The 21,363-nt window shown below is 38.7% G+C and overlaps 1 protein-coding gene across 8 annotated transcripts in view; it reads left to right on the plus strand.

Moving 5' to 3' along the window:
- The window catches only part of sif (guanine nucleotide exchange factor still life), a 544,491-nt gene that overhangs the window by 312,641 nt on the left and 210,487 nt on the right, over nucleotides 1–21,363 (plus strand). For all 8 annotated transcript variants that reach the window (XM_076204845.1, XM_076204847.1, XM_076204849.1 and 5 more), the window contains one exon: nucleotides 2,451–2,686. In XM_076204845.1, coding sequence (XP_076060960.1) covers nucleotides 2,451–2,686 — 236 coding nt within the window. The remainder of the gene's footprint in view (nucleotides 1–2,450; nucleotides 2,687–21,363) is intronic.

Consider the following 21,363-nt stretch of genomic DNA (forward strand, 5'->3'; position numbering starts at 1 on the left):
TTATATTCATATGTAATTATTTAAGCTACTCTTATTTCACTATTCCAATATTTCAATATAGGGGAAGAAGAGGAAGAGAGATGAAGAGTTACTGACCTATTGAATCGAGCATCTTAAGTTGAATGACACCTAGTCCTGGGAGTGACGCTACTCTCTTCCCAATTGGTATCCCATTCCTTGACCGTGGTATTGGTTTTGTCTATCTAATCCCTTGTACTTCGTCAGACATTCCAATCGAGTCACAGTGGGGGCTCCCAACCTTGCCCATCCCCCATGTTATGGGACTACCCCATTTCTGCCAATTACTCAAAAATGTGAAATATTTTTTCAATAAACAATCACTAGTTCCATTTTCATGGAACTGGACTATCTGCCCCCCAGCTTGGGGCATGCACCTTTTCTTGCTAAACTGGTAGGGTGCAGTAGGGGTGGAAATGTAGTTCCAGTCATAGGAAATGTCATGTATGCATTTTTGGGGAGGCTCCAGAGGGGATGAATCCTATGGCCCACATCCAATCAGATGCACTTCCAATTCTATAAACACACGTACACAACCAATGAAATCTAGACCCCTGGCATTACAATTGGTCTGGATATTCAGTGCATAGTTTAGCTAGTGGTGCAACACCAGTCTTAGGGTGTTACTGCTGCTGTGCCTGAGCAACTACTGGGAGCCATACACATGAGCTGGGTGGAATTGTGGGACCTAATGTAGTCCCACCATCCAAAGAAAAGATTCAAGTCTATCCACAAATGTACTGCCCCTCTATAATCATTCCTGTAAGAGAGAACCAAAGCATCTTACCATCCCACTCTCACGTAGTGGGAAGTGAGAAGCCCTTGGTAAGGTTACCCCTGTCAGTTGTGGCAAGCCACTGGGATTTATAGGCCAACATTGGGTCACCTCCACCCCTGGCCAAGGTTGTTGGGAACCAACACAGCAAGCCTTCAGAAGGCCCCAGTAATCAAACTCATGACCACCTGCACATGAATTCGACACGGTTAGAAGTTTGTAATGGAAGGAGTGAATATGGATCTTGTCATGCTGCTACTTGACGTGTGGATGACACTGTTCTGTAGGAATAATAGAGGATACTAAGGAAAACACAGTATGTTACGGTACTCACATGTCACTTTTTTCCTAAATACTAAAAGTGCCACATTTTCATACTTGTATCAATAAATGTCTGAGGAAGCTTGAAATAGTCATGTTACATGCAGTGTCTGGGGTTGAACTTTGCTTCATTGCATGGAAGTCACAGAAATAGAGGCTGGGTTCGCAACTGGTAAATGAATAGATATATTGGAGGAAGTATTGCTTCCATCTCTACACAACAAAGAATGTCTCTTTGAAGGAAGGATATAATTTATCCAAAGTAAATGTTTGGTTCACACTGACTACATTGTTCACCAGTAATTTGTTGACATCCAAACTGGAACTGCTGGACTAAGCCAGTCTGGGAGGTGGCATGAAATCCATAAAAAACATCTGGATTAACATGGTCAACACGTAACAGAACATGCGAGAACACAATGGGAATTATTTTGTGCTAAACCTAAGGTGGCCTGTAACCATGTTTTGCCAGTGCCTAATTGCAGGCCGTCATTGATAAGCATGAGGGATGGAGCAGGTATTGAATATCCTGATAATTTTACCACAATATTAGACTTTTTCAGCAGTGTTTGGCTCTTTTATTTTATATCATTTTTTTGTCAAGATCATCCACCTACATTTCTGGCCAATTTACATAGATGTATTGGTTAATTGCCAAGTTGTTGTCCATAGGTTGCAATATTTTGGTCTGTGTGAGGCCATCTTCAGTCTGAATGGTTAGTGTTTGTGTGTCTATAATAGTTGCTGTTATATGATTAGTTACTGATGTGAATTCACCAATGAAAGTGACGTTTCTGATTAGTTGTGCATCAGCCAGTAAGAGTTGTGGGGAACTATATGTCTTTGAGTATTAGTGGATGGTTTTAAATCTGCAATGTAAATGTTTTCAAGGAATAAGAGTTGCCATGGGTGTCCTTCCCTGTCTAATGATGGTGTTCTATCATCTAAATTTGAATGGGTAAAGGAATTTTTGTGTATGGTGTTGTGATTCTCTATGGCAAAATTTTAAAGTGTTATGTTGACTGCTTAAATAATTCCATCCTCATCATCTCAATACATGAAACCCACAGTCCTCACTGATGCAGTCCAACCTTACAATTTTGGCTCCCTAATTAAATCTTTTCATACCTTTGACTCATTGTTTAATTGCAGGAGACATTTATATTGTCACCAGTGTATAACCTATGAACCTTCACGTGTGTGTGTGTGGGCTTGTATCAGTCCTTTAATATAAGAATGCATGTTTATATTTACTGAGGAAGGCAATAGACAAATTAAATTTCATTCATGTTCTGACAAGGTATACTGTGTCACACTTGCTGCTACTTCCCCACAGGTCCTCTCGGACAGAGCCACCTGACTTGGCCTCCCTTATGAAGACTACAGATGAGATCATAGAATCTCTAGTATGTCCTCCACCTCCAATGGAGTCCGCCCTCAACGAGGAAATGATATCGAAGATGATTGTGCCTGCACCTTCATGGAACAAAGCCAATCCATTGGCGTCCATGGTTGGACAATGTCCCCGGCTCTCCAGTGATTCCCCGGACATTGGCTATAGCTCGAGGCAAAGTAATGCATAGTGTTTATTTTTCTTTTTAACTTAACCCTACATGTAATTCTGTTCATAAATGATCCATTCCATGTGAACATACATATACACGTAGACACTCACACAAACACACACATATGGATGTGTGTATATATATATACATACACACACATATATATATATATATATGCATATATATTTATGTATATGTATGTATGTATATCTATATATATGTATGTATATCTATATGTATATTTAATGTATATATATTTAATATATAAGTATAATATACACACACACACATATATAATATATATATATATATATATATATATATATATATATATATATATATGTATATATATATATATATATATATATATATTCCAGCATATAAGACAACCTTCATACAACATGGAACTCATATTTCACATTAAATTTCATGTTTTAACTTATATTGGCAATATAAGACGACCTCTCTCCAAATTTCCAAACTGTAACAAATTTCAGATGAGCACTAAGCAACAGATATGATAATCAAATACAATGAATTAGATACTTTCATAGTATTACCAGTAATGAAGTAATACCTGAAAGGTCAGAGTGCACAAAACTCCAACCAGAGTAAATAAAAATGCATTGCCAACTATTTCCACAAAATATTTTATGCTATTAAACTTTCATTTAGGCAACAAAAATGCTATTTTTCAACTCTGAACAAATTGTTTGCACTTCAAAAATAGTTTTGAGAATCTTTGGAAGTGAGACATTTGAATAGTCAAACATTACTATTTCCACACCATTGAATCTATTGAATAGCTGTGAGAAAACTTAATAAACTATGGTCTGTTGTGTAGCTGCTAAGTGTAAAAATGGTTAAGGAATGTACCAACAAAACCAACACTAGAATTTGGATTTCCACATCTTTAAGACTAAGGATCCAACACCTGTTGATCTGCCCTTATCCTATTCCTGATGTTTTGGGATCCTCCCTTGTAATATATATTATCCTAATATACATAAACACAAAATATTTTCATGGAAAAGGTTCCCTTATAAATCTAGTTCATGTTTTTGAAGAGTAGCTTAGGGGACATTCCTGTTACAGAAGACTCCCCCCCCCCCCATCAGTAAACTATAGGCCTATGTAGTCTATGTAATGCACATTTTATAAATCTACACAGATTATAAATATCCATATAATGTGCAGCAACAATAATGAATTCACAATTGGGTGCACAGATGACAAGTCCATTTGACATGCACACATTATGAAGATTTGTAAAAAGGTTATGTTAGATTCATAATATGTGCATGTCTAATGGATTTATCTGTGTGTCCAATTATAAATTCATTATTAATGGATGCCATGCAGAATGTCTGAAGAAAGGAGGTACATTTATGGTGGACTGGCTGGTAAAGTTATTTAATGTTTGTTTAAGAGAGGGTAGAGTGCTGGAGGACTGGAGGAGTGCCTGTATCATTCCACTTTACAAGGGAAAGGGGGACAAGTGTGAGTGTAGTAGTTTCAGAGGGATCAGCTTGTTGAGTGTAGTTGGGAAGGCTTATGGGAAGGTCTTGATTGAGAGGATTAGGAGAGGAACAGAGGGAGTAATTGGTGAGGAACAGTGTGGTTTTAGGACAGGTAGGAGTTGTGTAGATCAGATTTTTGTGGTAAGACAGATATGAGAAAGCTATAGGAAAAAGTAAGGATGTGTTTTGGGCTTTCATGGATTTGGAAAAGGCTTATGACAGGGTAGACAGGAAGGCACTGTGGGAGGTACTACAGATATATGGGATAGGAGGAAAGCTGTTAAGAGCAGTCAAGAGTTTTTACAAGAGTAGTAGAGCTTGTGTTAGGATTAGAAATGGAGAGAGTGAATGGTTTGAGGTAAAGGTGGGACTTCATCAGGGATGTGTTATGTCGCCCTGGCTGTTCAGTCTATACATGGATGGGGTGGTGCGAAAGGTGAATGCAAGGGTAGTGGGTAGGGGGTTGGAGATGGTTAAAGAAAATGGATGAAAGTGGGAAATAAGCCAGTTGTTGTTTGCTGATGACACTGTGCTTGTGGCAGGATCAAAGGAGGGATTGAGGAAGTTAGATACAGAGTTTGAGGTGTGTGAAAGAAGGAAGCTGAAGATTAATGTGGGCAAAAGTAAGGTGATGAGATGTACTTGTACAAGGGGAGAGAGTGACAGCAGGCTGGAAGTGAGCATTAACCCCTTCGATACGATGACGGCTACGTAGGCATCATGAGGAGCAAGTGGGTACGCGAGGATGCCGATGTCGGCATCTTGATTATATTGTAGTTGTACCTGCGTGACTCCCATACTCTGTAAACTGGCTTCATCACATTTTCTATGGTTATCAAAATTCACGGGTGAAAAAGAACGAGCAATACAGTGGTAACTTTATTGTTTATAATGCGAGTATTATAACGCAACATCGCACGTCTGGCAGCTGATGCTGCCTGCGAGATTTTAGCCCGGAGTGAAGGGGTTAAGGGAGAGAGACTGGAGGAAGTGGATAGTTTTAGATACTTGGGTGCAAATGTGGCAGGAAAGGGAGGAGTAGGGGTGGAGGTAGAATGTAGATTGAGAGAAGCGAGTAAATGCCTTGGTGGATTAAAAAGTGTATTGAGAAATATATATCTGGGAATGGATGCTAAGAGGAGGTTATATGAAGGAGTGATTGTGCCAACAGCACTGTATGGGGCAGAAACATGGAACATAAGAGAGGAAGAGAGAAGGAGTTTGAATGTATTTGAGATGAAATGTCTGAGAAGTATGATAGGGGTTACTAAGCTAGATAGAGTGAGAAATGAGGAGGTGAGGAGGAGAACAGGGGTGGAAAGGGAGTTGGGAGATAGGGTTGATGAAAGAGTATTAGGATGGTTTGGACACATGAGAATGAGTGAAGAGAGATTAGTAAAAGAGGTGTGGAAGGCAGAGGTGGAAGGAGTGAATATGAGGGGGTGCCATTGGATGAGATGGATGGATGGGGTAAAAAGGGCATTACAAAAGAGAGGAATGTCTGTTGAAGAAGGATGGGAGAGGACAGAAGATAGGGGTGAATGGAGAAGGGTTGTGTATGGATGATGCTGTGATGCATGAGGGGGAGTGGGTGGGGGATGGGGGGTGAGGAAGTATGTATGAGAAATAATTTGACGCAGCCCGAGGGGATTTCTCCCCGTTTTCTCCTTTTCTGCCTGAGGGGATGGAGGGGGGGGGGGCATCACCGAATTTATGAAGAGGCCTTGCTGTGGATGTGCTGTGTCTTGTGACCCAGGACAGTGGACAGGATGCAGGGATGACCCGTCATCCAGGAGGTGCCAAGATGAGAGGGAGGGAGGAGTGTGGAGGGGAGTAGAATGTGTAGGGGGATGGAATGGGTAGGAGTGGTTTCTATACCTTTTTCTTATTCAAATTCCTTGCAGATTCACAAAATGTGTATGATAGCTTACTCAAATGGCATGCCTAGGCCTAGGCCCTATGATAGACCATGGAGCTAAATATGACTGTCCTAACACTTCCAAGTTTTGCCCTGTGTTGTTGGCCTCTGCCTACATGACATGAGAGTATGACTGTCATGACTGTGGCCACAGCACCAACCCAATGATTAGGTTAACACTAAGAATAAGATGATAATCTAGTTTTGCCATAGACCTAGCCTATCCCTAAACATACCAGTCAATATTTCCTATTCTTTCTGCCCTGCGTCCCTAGTTTTCCTCTTCCTGATCCTGTTCCTCCCCACTTTCTTCACTACTATGATCAGACTTCCCATTTGCATCATTATCAGCATGTCCAGTCATTTCCTGATCATCTTTTGATATTTGATGTTGTAATATGGGCTCAAACATTATATATGGCTGGATGGGTAAAGAATGAAATCCTCTTCTTGAAATTCAATTAAATTGTGCAACATTTTTCAATAGGAACTGCAAGTATATACTCAACAATCAATTCTAGATACAATATTTGACTACTATGACGTTCCACCAGTGTATGATGAATGGATCTTTAGAAATCTTCAGAAATCTGCTTTCATAAAAATATATATCAATCAAAATATGACTATTATGATACTATGATACTATGACTATTAGGATACTATACAAAACCATTTGAAAAACAGAGTTGGTGGTTTAGAAAAATTACTTCATTTATTGCACTCTGACCTTTAAGGTATCACCTGTAAACCTTTTGTGTGATACCAGTGAGACATAGAATAAGGTGAATATCTTATATAAATTACCATATTCAGTGGTAGTTCAACAGATTTTGTTGGCAGATTGTTTATGTGCTATGTGTGCCATATTTTGAGCCTAATTTCAAGATCATCGTTTTTATATCCAGTTTATAGGACAATCCTCTTATTGAAATGTCTGTGGATGGTTCAAGTGTCGTCTTATACACCAAAATATTCTTATATATATATATATATATATATATATATATATATATATATATATATATATATATATATATATATATATATATATATATATATATATATATATTGAAGTATGGAAGACAAATAAGAGGAAAAGTGATGAGATAAACACAGAGTACAGTTTGGAGTTTCTATTCACTGACATTTCATCCTTACCAAGACATTCTCAAAGTACATACAATTTCAGAAAATCCACAACTTATACTTTATTCTTGTCATGCTCTCCTCCATCCACCTCAATACCCTCATCTGTCCTCTATACTTCTTTGGTGACTCCAGTCATGTCATGTCCCCCCTCAGTCTACCTTTCTGTCCTTATCCATCCTCTTGACCTCCTTGATGGTCAAGCTGCTTGCTGCTCCTGCTAACATTATGAACCCATCACTATGGTTGATGCAGAGGTGGGAAGCAATGTAGGCTGCCTCCACTGTTTTCTTTTTATTTTTGGCAAGTCTTTTATGGAGCACCTCTACACTGCTCCAGTCTAGAAGATGACTACATTGGTGCAAATGAACCACTAGCAAGTTTGAGGTTTGGACATGTGAACACAGAAATGATGCCATCGCTCACTGAATCTCCAACTCACTAGTGGTTCATTCGGACCAATGTGGTCATCTTCCAGACTGGAACAGGGTAAAGGTACTCCATAAAGGACGAACAAAAAAAGAAAAGAAAATATTGGAGGCAGCCTACATTGCTTTGCACCCATGCATCAATCATAGGGATGGGTCCATAAATTTAATAGAAGCAGCAAGCAGATTGATCATTAAGGAGGACAAGAGGATGGATAAAAACAGAAAGGTAGACAGAGGGGGACACAACATGATCAGAGTTAGCAGAGAAGTATAGAAGATAGATAAGGGCATGGAGGCGGATGGAGGGCGATATGGCAAGGATGAAGTATAAGGTGTGTATTTTCTGAAATTCTATGTACTTTGAGAATATCCTGGTAAGGACAAAATATGAGTGAATAAGAAACCTAACTGTTCTCTGTGTTTAGTTTACCTCACCACCTTTCCACTCATATATATATATATACATATATATATATATATATATATATATATATATATATATATATATATATATATATATATATATATGTATGTATGTATATATGTATGTATGTATATGCTGAGTCATTGTGACAAGTTGAGAAAGGTGGAAGAAGAAGGCATGGGTTTAGTTCTGAGTTGTGAATTTATTACTGACTGGTTTTGCTCAATGCTTCTTCAGAGGAATGCAACTCCCAAAGGATTGTGACTTCATCCCAGAGTCACATTCCTCTGAAAAAGTGTAGAGCAAAACCAGTCAGGAATAAATTTCCAACACAAAACTAGTCCCATGACTTTTGTTTTCCACCTTCATATATATATATATATATATATATATATATATTATATATATATATATATATATATATATATATATATATATATATATATATTTATATATATATATATATATATATATATATATATATATATATATATATATATATATATATATATACACACACACACAGTTGTGTTTCTTTTTCCACCTTCCTCATATATATATACAGTTGTGTTTCATATAGAATATATACATACATGTTTATACATATCCAAATGTAGATTGTTTTGTTTGTATTTTTATTCATATAAAGGTATATGCAACTAGATTTACCTTTATATTCATATATCTATATTTATATTCATATTTATATATATATATGATTATAGTTCTATTTAAATATTTGTATTTATATCTATATATACATATTTATACATTTATATCTTTATATATATATATATCTGCAATTATGAATATGTCTTTATCATTCTATAATCATATTCATATTTATACCTGCATTTGTATATATTCTTATTAATATGTCTATTATATTTATTGGTTATATGTGGCTACATTTGTGTGTTTGTGTGTGTGTGTGTATTTACCTAGTTGTATTTTACGGGAAGGGGAGCTATGCTCGTGGTGTCCTATCTCCATATTTCATTTTATCTAGACTATTTTTAAATTCGTGTATTGTTTTTGCACACACCACATTCTCATCTAACTTGTTCCAAACATCTATTATCCTGTGGGGAAAGCTGTTCTTTTTCAGGTCTCTTCTATAATTGTCATTTTTTATTTTCTTTCCATGTCCTCTTGTATCTCTACCATCCCATTTTATTAGATCCTCTCTATCGATAGTTTCCATGCCTTTCATGATTCTATAAAGAGGTATCAAGTCTCCTCTCTCTCTTCTTTGCTCCAATGTCTGTAGCTCAAGTTTTGCCAGCCTCTCCTCATATGATAGTTCTGAGAGTGTTGGTGCCAATTTCGTAATTACTCTTTGTATTCTTTCAAGTTTTGTTATACATTTTTTTGTACTTGGTGACCACGTCGTCGCTGCATACTCCAATTTTGGTCTTATGAAAGTGACTAGTATTTTCTTCACCATTTCTTTGTCCAGGTATGTAAATGCCACTTTGATTGTTCTTATTAAATTATAAGTTTCTCAAAAAAATTTGTATATATGTTTCTCAGGGGACATATTATTCATAATAATGACTCCCAGGTCCTTCTCATTTTCCACTTTTTAATTTCTTCCTCTCCCAGTTTATATGATCCCACTATTCCTTTATTGCTTTTTCCAAATTTCATTATACTACACTTCTTAATATTGAACTCCATCTCCCACTTCCTACTCCATTCCCATACTTTATTGAGATTCACTCTGCAGTGACCCAATCTTCTTCAGTGTTCACTTTTTTCATCAGTTTTGCATTGTCCGCAAAAAAGCACATATAATTTTCAATTCCTTTATCTATACAATTGATATATATATAGCAAACATTATTGGGGCCAAAACTGTTCCTTGTGGAACTCCACAAATCACTTCATCCCAATTAGAATGTTTGTCTCTTATCACCACTCTCATTTTTCTTTCATGCAAGAAGTCTTCCATCCACATCAGGACTTTTGTCCTGTATTCCTCATGTAGTTTCTAATTTCTTTAGCAACTTCTTATGTGGCACCTTATCAAAAGTTTTTTCAGGTCTAGAAATGCACAATCAACCCATCTATATCATTCTTGTATTATATCTATTAGTCTTGAATAGAAATACATCAAGTTTATGATACATGATCTTCCTTGTCTAAACCCAAATTGCCTTGGATTTAGTACGTTGCTTTTTCCAAATGCTTTACCCATCTACTTTTGATCATTTTTTCACAAATTTTAGCTACCATACTTGTAAGAGAGATCAGTCTATAATTAGTAGGGTCTTCTTTGTTCCCCCTATTGGCACCTATTGTATTGGCACTATATTTGCTCTTTTCCAATTTTCTGGAACTTTTCCTTCTTTCAATGAACTGTTTATTAGACTATGTATTTTGTCTGTTAGTTCGTTCCTGCATTCTTTCAAAATCCAGTTTTCCATTTCATCTGGACCATGTGATTTTCTAATATCGAGATTACTCAAGTGATTCATTATTTCTTTCCTTGTTACTTTTTTTCATCCTATCTTTTCTCTTTATTAATCTCTCTTTTTATCCATACCTGTTTATACTGATCACTTTTTGCTAGTTTCCCTGTTTTTGGTAAGACATTCTCTGCTGTCATTTGTGACCTGAATTTAACCTTAATTGATCTGGTCTTGTCTATACTGTATTTCCCTATCCTATAATTTCTTTAATTCCTTTCTCTATTTCTTGTTCACCTTGAAATATTTTTAATATCTTGTTTAATTTTTCTTTCTCATCCCTTACTCCTGTAGTCCTATTTGGATTAGGCTTCTCTTCCATTCTTAATATAATTATACATTTCTTTTTATCTGCTAAGTCTCTTACTATATTCTCCCTCTCTCTCATCACTTTAATAACTGTGTCCTTGGTGTGTTTCTTCATCTGTTGTTTCATTATATCTCTTGATTCAATTTCATTATCCTCCTTGACTTTTTTTCAACCACTTACTGTACCTCTTTTGCTATGGACACTTTATTTTCTTTATTATTCCTCTTTAATTCCTCATTCTCATCCTTTACTTCTTTTAACTGTCTTTTTAATTCTACTTCTTTAGTTAGGTTTTGATTCTCCTTCTTTAGTTCTTCCAATTTATCAACTCTTTGTGTAATTGTTGCAAGTTGGCTAAACCTAACCCCCCATGATTTGTTCATTTTTGTTAGTTTTTTCTCTAGACTTGCTAATCGGGGAAGGATGTCATCTCCTCCCTCATTAAATCCATAGAAGTAATTATCTCCATTTTCCATTGAGCTGCTCTTATCTATATTACTACTTTTAATTCCCTTACATGTTCGACATCAGCTGTGTTGTCTGCACATCGTTTGTTGTTTACACTCCTTCTGGCATTTGAGGCATGTTCATCCGCTCCCTCATTTCCTTCCATTTTCTTCAATAATACCTCCCCTTCGCCTTATTTTTTTAACTGACCACTACACCACGAGCTTTCCCCTTCCCTACTCATACAACACAAGTACTCCCTCATCGCTGAAATCCACGAAAGTTGAGTGGTTTTTTTTTTCGGAGTTCCAATTTTTGCCGTCAATCCGACGATGTGTGTGTATTTGTGTATGTGTATTTACCTAATTGTAGTATACAGGAAAGGAGCAATGCTTGTTTTATGTGTATGTGTGTTTGTATTTACCTAGTTGTATCTTATGGGAAGGGGAGCTATGCTCGTGGTGTCCCGTCTTTGTATCTCGCAGTGTCTAGTTTGCTCTTAAATTCATGTATAGTTTTTGCACACACTATTGTTTTATCCAGTTTGTTCCAGATATCCACCACTCTGTGTGAAAAACTGTTTTTTTTCAGGTCTCTTCTATAACTATCCTTTTTGAGTTTCTTATCATGTCCCCTTGTACTTCTCTTATCCCAATTTAATAAGTCCTCTCTATCAAGAATTTCTGTCTTTCATGATTCTGTAAATGGTCAGCAGGTTGCCTCTTTCTCTTCTTTGTTCCAAATTTGGTAATTTTGATTTAGCCAGTCTCTCCTCATATGACAGGTTTGAAAGTGTTGGTGCCATTTTAGTGACTGCTCTCTGGATTTGTTCAATTTTCTTTATATTGTTTTTGGTACTGGGTGACCATAGTGTAGTAGCATACTCCAGTCTAGGCCTTATTAGTGTGACTAGTATTTTTTAAACCATTTCTTCTTCTAAATAGGTAGAAGCCACCTTTATTGATCTTAGCAAGCTGTAAAATTCTTTGACAATTTTGTTTATCTGTTTATCAGGGGACTTGTCATTTGAGATAATTACTCCCAGGTCTTTTTCAGATCCCACTTTCTTTACTTCCTTTGTTCCAATTTATATTGTCCAGATATATGTGTGTATGTGCATGTATGTATTTACCTAATTGTAGCAAACAGGAAAGGAGCAAAGCTCATTAGGTCCTAACTCCTTTTCTCTATTCTTTTTTATCATACCTTTCCTAAAATTCATGTACAGTTCTACCTTAATCTGTTTGTGTGTTTGTAAATTAATGTGTGTGTGTGTGTGCACATATGTTTGCATGTATGTGCTTCAGTTATGGAAAAATTATCCTGTTTATGAGGGTTGCCAATCCCAACAGCCAGAAGTATCCCCCCCCCCCAAAAAAAAAAAAAAAAAAGAGAGAAAAGGGATGTTTTAGTTATCTAGGATATCAAATAGGTTGCAAAATATTGCAGACTGGACATTTATAATGCTGAGTAGAGTATTATTTATGCCTCATTTCTCAGCATTTCTCTCAAAACACACTCATATCCCTCATCATCTATTCCCTTTCCTGTAGCTCTAGCTTCTCTCTGTCACTCCACCCCTTCACCAAATTTTTTTGCCTGTAGCAGTACCTTTACTTCTTCTGTGCTCATTCCTTTCCCCTCCATATGTTCTTTTACACTCGCCCACCACTCACCTATTCCTGTTCCTTTTTCCCCACTCATACCTGACTCGCCCATTCCCTTTGTACAAAACATCTTCTCCGTGTAATTTCTTTACAATTCCATTCATCTTTTAAAATTTCAGTTGACCTCACATGTTCCAGCCTCTCTTCTACTTCATACCTTCTGTAACTCTCTTCATCCATTCTATACCGAGTGATACTTATCCTCTTACTGTGATTCCTACCAGGCTATTTTCTTCATCATTATGGTGTATAGTAGGACTGGCTTTGTATTTACCTATTTGTATTTACGTAGTTGTATTTTACGGGACAAGAGCTATGCTCATAGTGACCCATTTTCGTATCTCTCCGCATCCAGTTCCTCCGTTTAGTTTGTTCCAGACATCAGTCACTCTATGTGGGAACCTATTCTTTCTCAGGTCTCTTCTGTAACTGTCCTTCTTTAGCTTTTTTTTGTGTCCTCTTGTTTCTCTTCTGTCCCATTTTTATAAGTTGTCTCTATCGAGAATTTCCATCCCTTTCATAATTCTGTAAATGGTCAACAAATTACCTCTTTCTCTTCTCTGTTCCAGTGTTGATAGATGTAATTTCTCCAATCTTTGTTCGTGTGTGTGCGTGTGTGTGTGTTTACTTAATTGTATTTACCTAATATTAGTATAGTATACAGGAAAGGAGCAATGCTCATTGGGTCCTGTCTCCTATTCTCTAGTTTTCTAACATACCTAGCCTCAGATTCATGTACGGTTCCAACTTAATCTATATCTTTGATTTTGAATTATCACATATAGATTTGAACTCATGTACAGTTTGAGTTTGGGCTATATCACCTTCTAAACTATTCCACATATACAGTACATCTATATGGAAACTGTATTTCTTCACATCCTTTCTATGTATTGTCTTTCTTAATTTATTTCCATGACCTCTTAAATCCCTCCCAGCTTTCATCTGGAGATCTCTTCTATCAATGCAATCTATCCCCATTGGTGACCTGAACACTGTAATTATGTCACCTTTTTCTCTTTGATCTTTCAAAGTTGGTAGAGCCAGTAATTTTAGTCTTTCCTCATATGACCTATTTGCCAGGCTGGGGACCAGTTTGGTTGCTGCCCTTTCTATTCTCTTAGTCTTCTGATATCCTTTGCTCTGTGTAGGAACCATATTATTGACATATATTCCTGTCTTGGACATATCAGGGTTTCCATGAATTTGTTCATCATCTCTTCATCCATATAATGGAATGCCACTTTGATCTTCTGCAGTAGTCCATAGGTCTCCCACAATCCTGCTGATATGTCTGTCAGGTGACAATTGTCTTTTATCAACATTCCCAAGTTTTTTCCTTTTTTTCTTGTATGTATGTGTGTATTTACTTAGTTGTATTTATCTAGTTGTATTTTACGGGACAGGAGCTATGCTCATTGTGACCCGTTTTCGTATCTCTCCACGTCCAGTCCAGTTTTAAACTCGTGTGTTTGTTTATGTGTGTTCTCTGCATAAGCCATCATGTTTGATAGGATGCAAGCATATATAGTATAAGAATGAAACCTAACCATACCAACAGCAACCACTTTTGTGTTCACCATGTGGATTTGAATTCATCACTCACACCTAAAGAGAGAGCACTTCCTCTAAGCAACCTGGGACCCCTTTGTTTTCTGTTGATTATATAATTTATTTTCCCTAGATCTTTGAAAGATCTAGGATCTACATGTTCCTTCTACTATCCATATCATGACAGTTGTGCATCCTTTTACCACTTTTAAGAATGAACATCTGATTCACACATCCTCACAGAAACACACTTTAGGACATATGTGCATAAACTAGGTGACTAGAGCAATGGCCAGTCATAGTCACTCTCCTCACTAGTGATAACCACGAATGCCATGTTGAACCATGCCTCTCACTGAACAACATACATCACCCACAAACATGCACACACATTTAATATTGAAAATCAGAAAAATAGCACCAAAGAAGGGAAAACAGTTAGTTGAAAAGATATATAAATTACTCTCAGAAAAAACATGAAAGAAAATGATGCCAGGGGTAAGTCAAATGATAATGATAAATGATAAATGAATAAATAAATAAATAGGTGAGTAGATAAATGATGGAGGCACAAAAAGAATGGTTATCAAATCATGATGAGGAATCATGGAACAGCTGAAAAAGAACAAAATATAGTGGTATTAGCTCCCTCTAGGCAATGGACTTAATAGTGCGATGGTGTTGTTCTACATTTCCGCTCGGCCGGTAAGCAGCCCGAAAGAAAAGTTTCGTGCTCCACTTGTCCAGCATTTCATTCAGCGCCCCCGACCGAAACGCGATGCTATTATCCTTCAGGACTTCATTCACTGGACCCCGTTCCAGGAATATCTTATTCATCACCTATGCAATTTCCTCTGCCGTTTCTGTCTTCAGCTCCCGCCAGACGGCGAAGCGTCCTGGGCCACAATTAACCATCGATAAGTACATGCCCCGCCGATAGTGGGTTACATCAACCGCCAGCCTCCTCTAGTTTTCTTATACGCTGAGTTCCCCCGCCACGTGCGGTCTAGGGGTGGAATCTATTGACTTACATCGGACACACTCTCACTGCCCGCCCGACTTCTTCCCTCGTATATTCGGGTCAGCTTTCCTTGCTAAGAACAATGTCCTATCAACACCTAGGTGATGAGTTCCATGCAACTCTTTCGTGCATAGGGACCCTGCAGCGCACACTTCAACCTTCTCGTCCTCCCGTCACTTTCAGCCATCTTTTCTTCACTCTGTTTAGCGTATCCGCTTTGTTCGTTCCCGACGGCACCTGTGTCACGCTCATCTTTACGCTTAACTCGTCTATTAACTCCCTCAGGATACCAAGCCGCCGCTTCATAATGACCTCTCCTGCCATTTTCGTGCGTATTTTCTTCTCAGCCGTCAGCACTAAGTTCATCCACCCCCGCTACTGTGGCTTCGTCAGTCCTGATTTTGATCTCACGTAGCCCCCATTCCAGCTCCAAATTGACTCCTTTTATAACCGCATCGAATTCCGATACGTTAATGTGATGGTAGTCATTCTTTTTTTTTTTTTTTTTTTTTTTGCTACCACACTCCATCTTTGACTACCATACCTCCTATCTCCAAGATGACGCCGGTTGCTATGCTGCTAGCATCGCACCATACTACACCTATGCCCTGTTGTGGTGCATTCCACTGTCCTCTCACTGGATCATCGTGTCTCATCCGTTGTACGACGTCACGTATCATCGTGAGCGTGCCCTCATCAACCTTCTCTCCCCAATCTTTCGACCCTGACCGCCTCTTAATATAACTGCACGCTATACGGAGCCAACCGGCGATTGGGCAGTGACCAACCAATTTACCACACAGGGAGAAAAGCCCTCGTCTACTCATCTCGTCCATTATGTTTGGGATCTCATTGCCTCTCCTGAATAGTAGGTTTCTGGTCCCGTCTCTCTCGAGTCGTAGCCCTAACACCGTTCCTTCTTCCATCAGTTACAGCTCCTTCGAGACCAATCCAAATTGAGCTAAGTGTTCCACTACGTCCGACGCCGGTACAACAGTACCATCCACCAGTATGTCATCGAAGTATAAGTTCGTGCCCTTCTTCATCATTTCAGTCTCCTCCAGTACTGCCTTTGGGATCTTCGTCATTATCTACGGGGCTGAGCACAGCCCAAACCCAAATCTGTTCAAGCAATATGTTTTACCTCTATATTTTATTAGTTGGTATTTCCATAGCTTCTTCGCCACGTGAATTTGTAGGTAATCCGCCCACATGTCTACAATCGTGGACGCCCCCCTCATTTGGCACCATTTGCGTAGGGTCTCGTTACATACGTCTACAAAATCATCGTCAGTATGACACCTCACGAACTGGTTCAGTTCTCGGAAATCCAACACCGGTTGCGCTTTGTTCTTGGTTGGTTGCACTACTGCCATCAGGGGCAAGATTCCATCCTCCACCGGCTCCTCCCAGGGACTCAAACCTCCCTCTTCAATCCACCGTTCTACTTCGATATCAAAGTCGTCCCTCACACCCTCTCCGAGAGTCTATTTGTAGCAGTCGACTTTGTTCTTCAACAGAGGTGAGCCTTTTTCAGGTACCACTTTACCTCCTACTTCTGACCATCAAATTTCACCCGGAAGTATTTGTCCTCAGTCGTGCAAGGCGCCACCTTCTCGTCAAAGTCGAGCTTCGCGGCGACACTGCCCTCCATGGCCCTCATCGTTATTCCTTCGTCCATTTCCGGCATCAGGCGGGTCCTTCTCCCTTCCGTACTCAAGTCGCGTATCGCTCCAATCCTCATTTGTCCGGCTGAGCAATTGTATCCATTCCCAGCACCACGTCAATTCCCTCTATGGCCGTTCTAATGACAAGCACTTTTTTTTAATCGTATCGGAATGCCCTCCACCCTCATTTCAATTTCCTGGTTACCTTTGCACTTTGTCCCCATCGACTGTCATCAGGGCCATGTCTCCCTGTCTGAATTCTTTAATCAAGTCGGCCGTCACAATCGTGGTTGAACAGCCGGAATCTATTAGTGCTCTTGCGCTTCTTCGTCTCAGCCAGACATCTACAATAGGGATACGGTTGGATAGTGTCCTTACATTTCCTTGGCGGGTGCTTGCGCAGCAGCCGGCCCTCGTCCGTTTCCCTGCTCGCAGTGTCGAGCAATATGTCCTAGCTCATTGTATTCGTAACATATGGGATCCTCTCTACAATTCCTCGCGAAGTGACCGAGTCGACACACATAACAACGGATCCTAGGTGGCCCCCTCCATCAGATGTGGTCACCCCAGGACTCCCCCGTTTTCCCTTTTCCATCGTCCGGTGGAGGGCCTCAGTCCGCCACCAGCTCTCCCCTCTTCCGTGAGTCATCGGGCTGGTATCTCGACCCCAGGCCTTGTGGCCTCTCTGTTGCCATAGCGGCTAAAGGCCCATCCTTCTTTGTCTTCGTGAAAAGCCTAGCACGGACTATCAACTCGTTCATACTCGCCGACACAGTATTATTAACTTCCTGTAGTCCAGCAAATACGCGACCTGGAAAGCCGTTCACAAGCACCATTCTAACGAGTTGATCCAAGCCTTTGCCTTTGAATGTCGAAAATCCAGCTAACATCCTTATTTCGTTGGCAAAAACATCGACCTGTTCGCCAGCCCAGCGCATTCTTTGCAGCCGATTAAATTATTCGAACGGACTCTCGTCGAAAGCGTCTCCCAATCGTTTCTTTCATCTACTCGCATCTGCTTGATCACTAGTCGTCATTTCTAGATAGATGGCCAATGCGTTGCCCTCCAGGTTAAGGGCAATATAGCTCGCGACGTCCTTGACTCTGGTAAATTTTGCCACCAATTCCGCCTTTTTGAGCCACCCGGCGAAATTTCCATTACCGCCAAATGGCCTTAAGGTGATATTGTTCATCTTGAATGGCTTCTTTGTGCTCGTTGCCTCGGCCATCTTTAGCACCTAGATAGCCTGTACGTCTTTTCGATCACTTACCTGATTTCTGTGGATTCTCGTTGTTGTGGTCGGATATGCTTCACTTTTTAATCCCCCGATGCACTTATAACCTTACGTAAAACCACTACCTATAATAAACCTAATCCTAGTAAAGTTCCACTTGCTTCCCCTCGTTCTACGCACACACACTACGCGTACCCCGTCGTGAGCCCTCGGCACTACTTCCTACACCGTGACCTTTTTGACCCCGTGCCGGGGTTGCCAACTGCGCACCCCTATCTGCACCACATTCACATCACAGTTTGATTAAATAACAAGCCATGGCAAATAAGGTAACCAGGTTATGAAAGTTAGCAGACAAAGACAAATGTAGACCTGGATCGGGAGAGATGCTACTGAGGAAGAAAAATAGATAACAAGGGAACATGTAAATGAATCCAAACATAGGAATGAGAAAAGAATGGAATAGGAGAAACAAGTGTTTATCTAGAGATTTTGAATTTTGAATATGTTGATATGGTATCGCTAAAAAGAGAAGAGCAATACAGCACAGGAGACAGTCTAAGGAAGCAAAAAGTGGTACATGTTAATGTAGGTGGCATATCATTGTCCAGATTTGAAATAATTGATTAAGTGATGGCAAATAAATTTGATATTTTGTGTTTAACAGAGACCAAGCTACCAAAAATTTTTTACAACTAGGAAATAGTGGATACACAGTCTGGAGTTGTGACAGAAAAGATGTATTGGAAGATGAAGTGATGATGGTTGTAGAAATTACATAGCAGTGGATAATGTGATTTTTGGGGAAAGATAAGGGGCGGTAAAATTGAAAATTAGATACAAAATGCTAGATAAAAGACCAAGCATTTTGGGAGCTTACCCAAGCCCCCCATCTACACAAGACAAGGACTTGAAATAAAACTAAATATCAGGAAATGTTGTCAGACATCTCTTCCTAAGGAAGATGATTGTACAAAGTGATAATATAATCCTCGTGGGAAACTTTAATTGTAAGGAGGTGAATTGGGAGTCATGGGAAGCATATGGTAATGAAACTTTATGAGGCAATATTTAGTTACAGATTGCTCTGTATAACACAATCATCCAATGACTAAAATATGTGTATTAAGAAAAGACTTTCCAGCAAAATTGAACTTGCTATTTACCAAAGAACCCAATATTATTGACTTATTGGAGTATTAATACCCTAAAGGGAAAAGTGATTATGTAATGCTTGAATTTGAAATGACAGACGAAAATAAGACCCGGGCAATGGATCACACACACAAAACAGGTAGAATTTTGGGAAAACAGATTGTTCATTTATTAAACCAGACTGGAATATTCATGAAAGTGAGAGGAAATAGGAAGTCTTTTTAAACCTCTACAACTCAGGTGTGGATGAACATGTGTGAAGAATTAGTGGAAAGAAGATTCAAGTAAAGAATTGGTTTAAAAATGTGACACTTTAGAAACCGTGGGAGCATGCAGAAGGTAATTGAGACATTTCAGAAAATCAAGTGTTACTGTGTGGTCCCCTAAAGAGAAAAGGCTCACAGCTACCAAATTGTTGTTGTCATTCCCTAGAGTGTCTGGCTAAGGAGTCCCATCTAACTGAGGAACACCATGGTTGAAAAGAGGTTTTCCCACAAATTCCTTATAGAGTGTATATTATGTTGTTGGCATGTGTGATTGTATACAATGCAGTCTTCCATAATGTGTTGTATAGTGTGGGGTGAGGTGTTGTATCCTTGGCAGTTATCTACAATACTGTCATCCAGCCTCTTCTGGTAGCTTAGATGTGCTGGATGGTGGCCACCTTGCAGTCTGGCCAGGTGGATTCTGTCCTTTCAGGGGAGAGAGGATTTAGAGGGATGGTTATCAGAGGGTCTGGCATGCAGCAATGTGTTGTCTTTCAGTTTGTTGATGGTGCAGTGAATGATATGATTATGGATATATTTCTGAAAGCTGGTGTCTGGTAGTTGTGGAAGAGAATTTTGTGTGGTATAGGTATTTAGGTGCTATCAATTCTTTTTTAAAATCAAAGGTATATTTTAAGACACCCCCCCCCTTAGTTTTTTTTTTTTTTTTAATAGGTTCAAATGTTTCGGTTTTTGTGTAATGTAGTTCCTATATTTGTTATGAATTTTGTAGGACCATATAGAAACAGCACATTCCAAGTGTAGGTGGACCAGTGATCTATATGAGTGATTGATGATAATGACTTTTAAATTCAAAAGAATGTGCTGTCTATTCCAGTATCCTATTTGCTTATTCTTAGGCAGAAGTAAAATACTTACATACTAAAGCTTTTTACAGATAACATGTAGTCAAACTTAACATTATTTTTACTTGTATGGTTAATTTTTCACTTACTTGGATTGAATCTTATTAGCCACATTTGAGACCATTGCCCTTGTTTATCTCAGTTTTCTTGAATGTCCAGTTGATTCAAATAACCCTTTGCTATTTTGCGCAGCTTAGTATCATCAGCTAATTTGGAAACAGTAGATTTAAGTCCACAGTCAGTGTCATTGATGTATACTATGAACAGTGGTGACACTGGAACGGAACACTGAGGAACTCCATCTATATCATCTTTCCAGATAGAGGTTTAACCATACAGAACAGCTTGTTGTTTATGATTGCAGGACTAGTTTCTAATCCAGTTTAGCAGATTACCTCTTATTCCATGCAAGGCAAGTTTAGTTAGCAATCTCTTATATGGAACAATATCAAAAGCTTTTTCAAAGTCTAGAAATATTATATTACATTTTTCCTTTTGTTGCAGCTTGAAATAGTTATGTTGTAATATTCTAGAAGGATAGTAGTGCAAGAACATGTGTCTGAAGCTTTGCTGGATGTCACTTATA

Source organism: Oratosquilla oratoria, chromosome 21 (genome assembly GCF_046742065.1).
Source record: "Oratosquilla oratoria isolate Oo_2021 chromosome 21, ASM4674206v1, whole genome shotgun sequence".
In the NCBI taxonomy this organism is placed as follows: Eukaryota; Metazoa; Arthropoda; class Malacostraca; order Stomatopoda; family Squillidae; genus Oratosquilla; species Oratosquilla oratoria.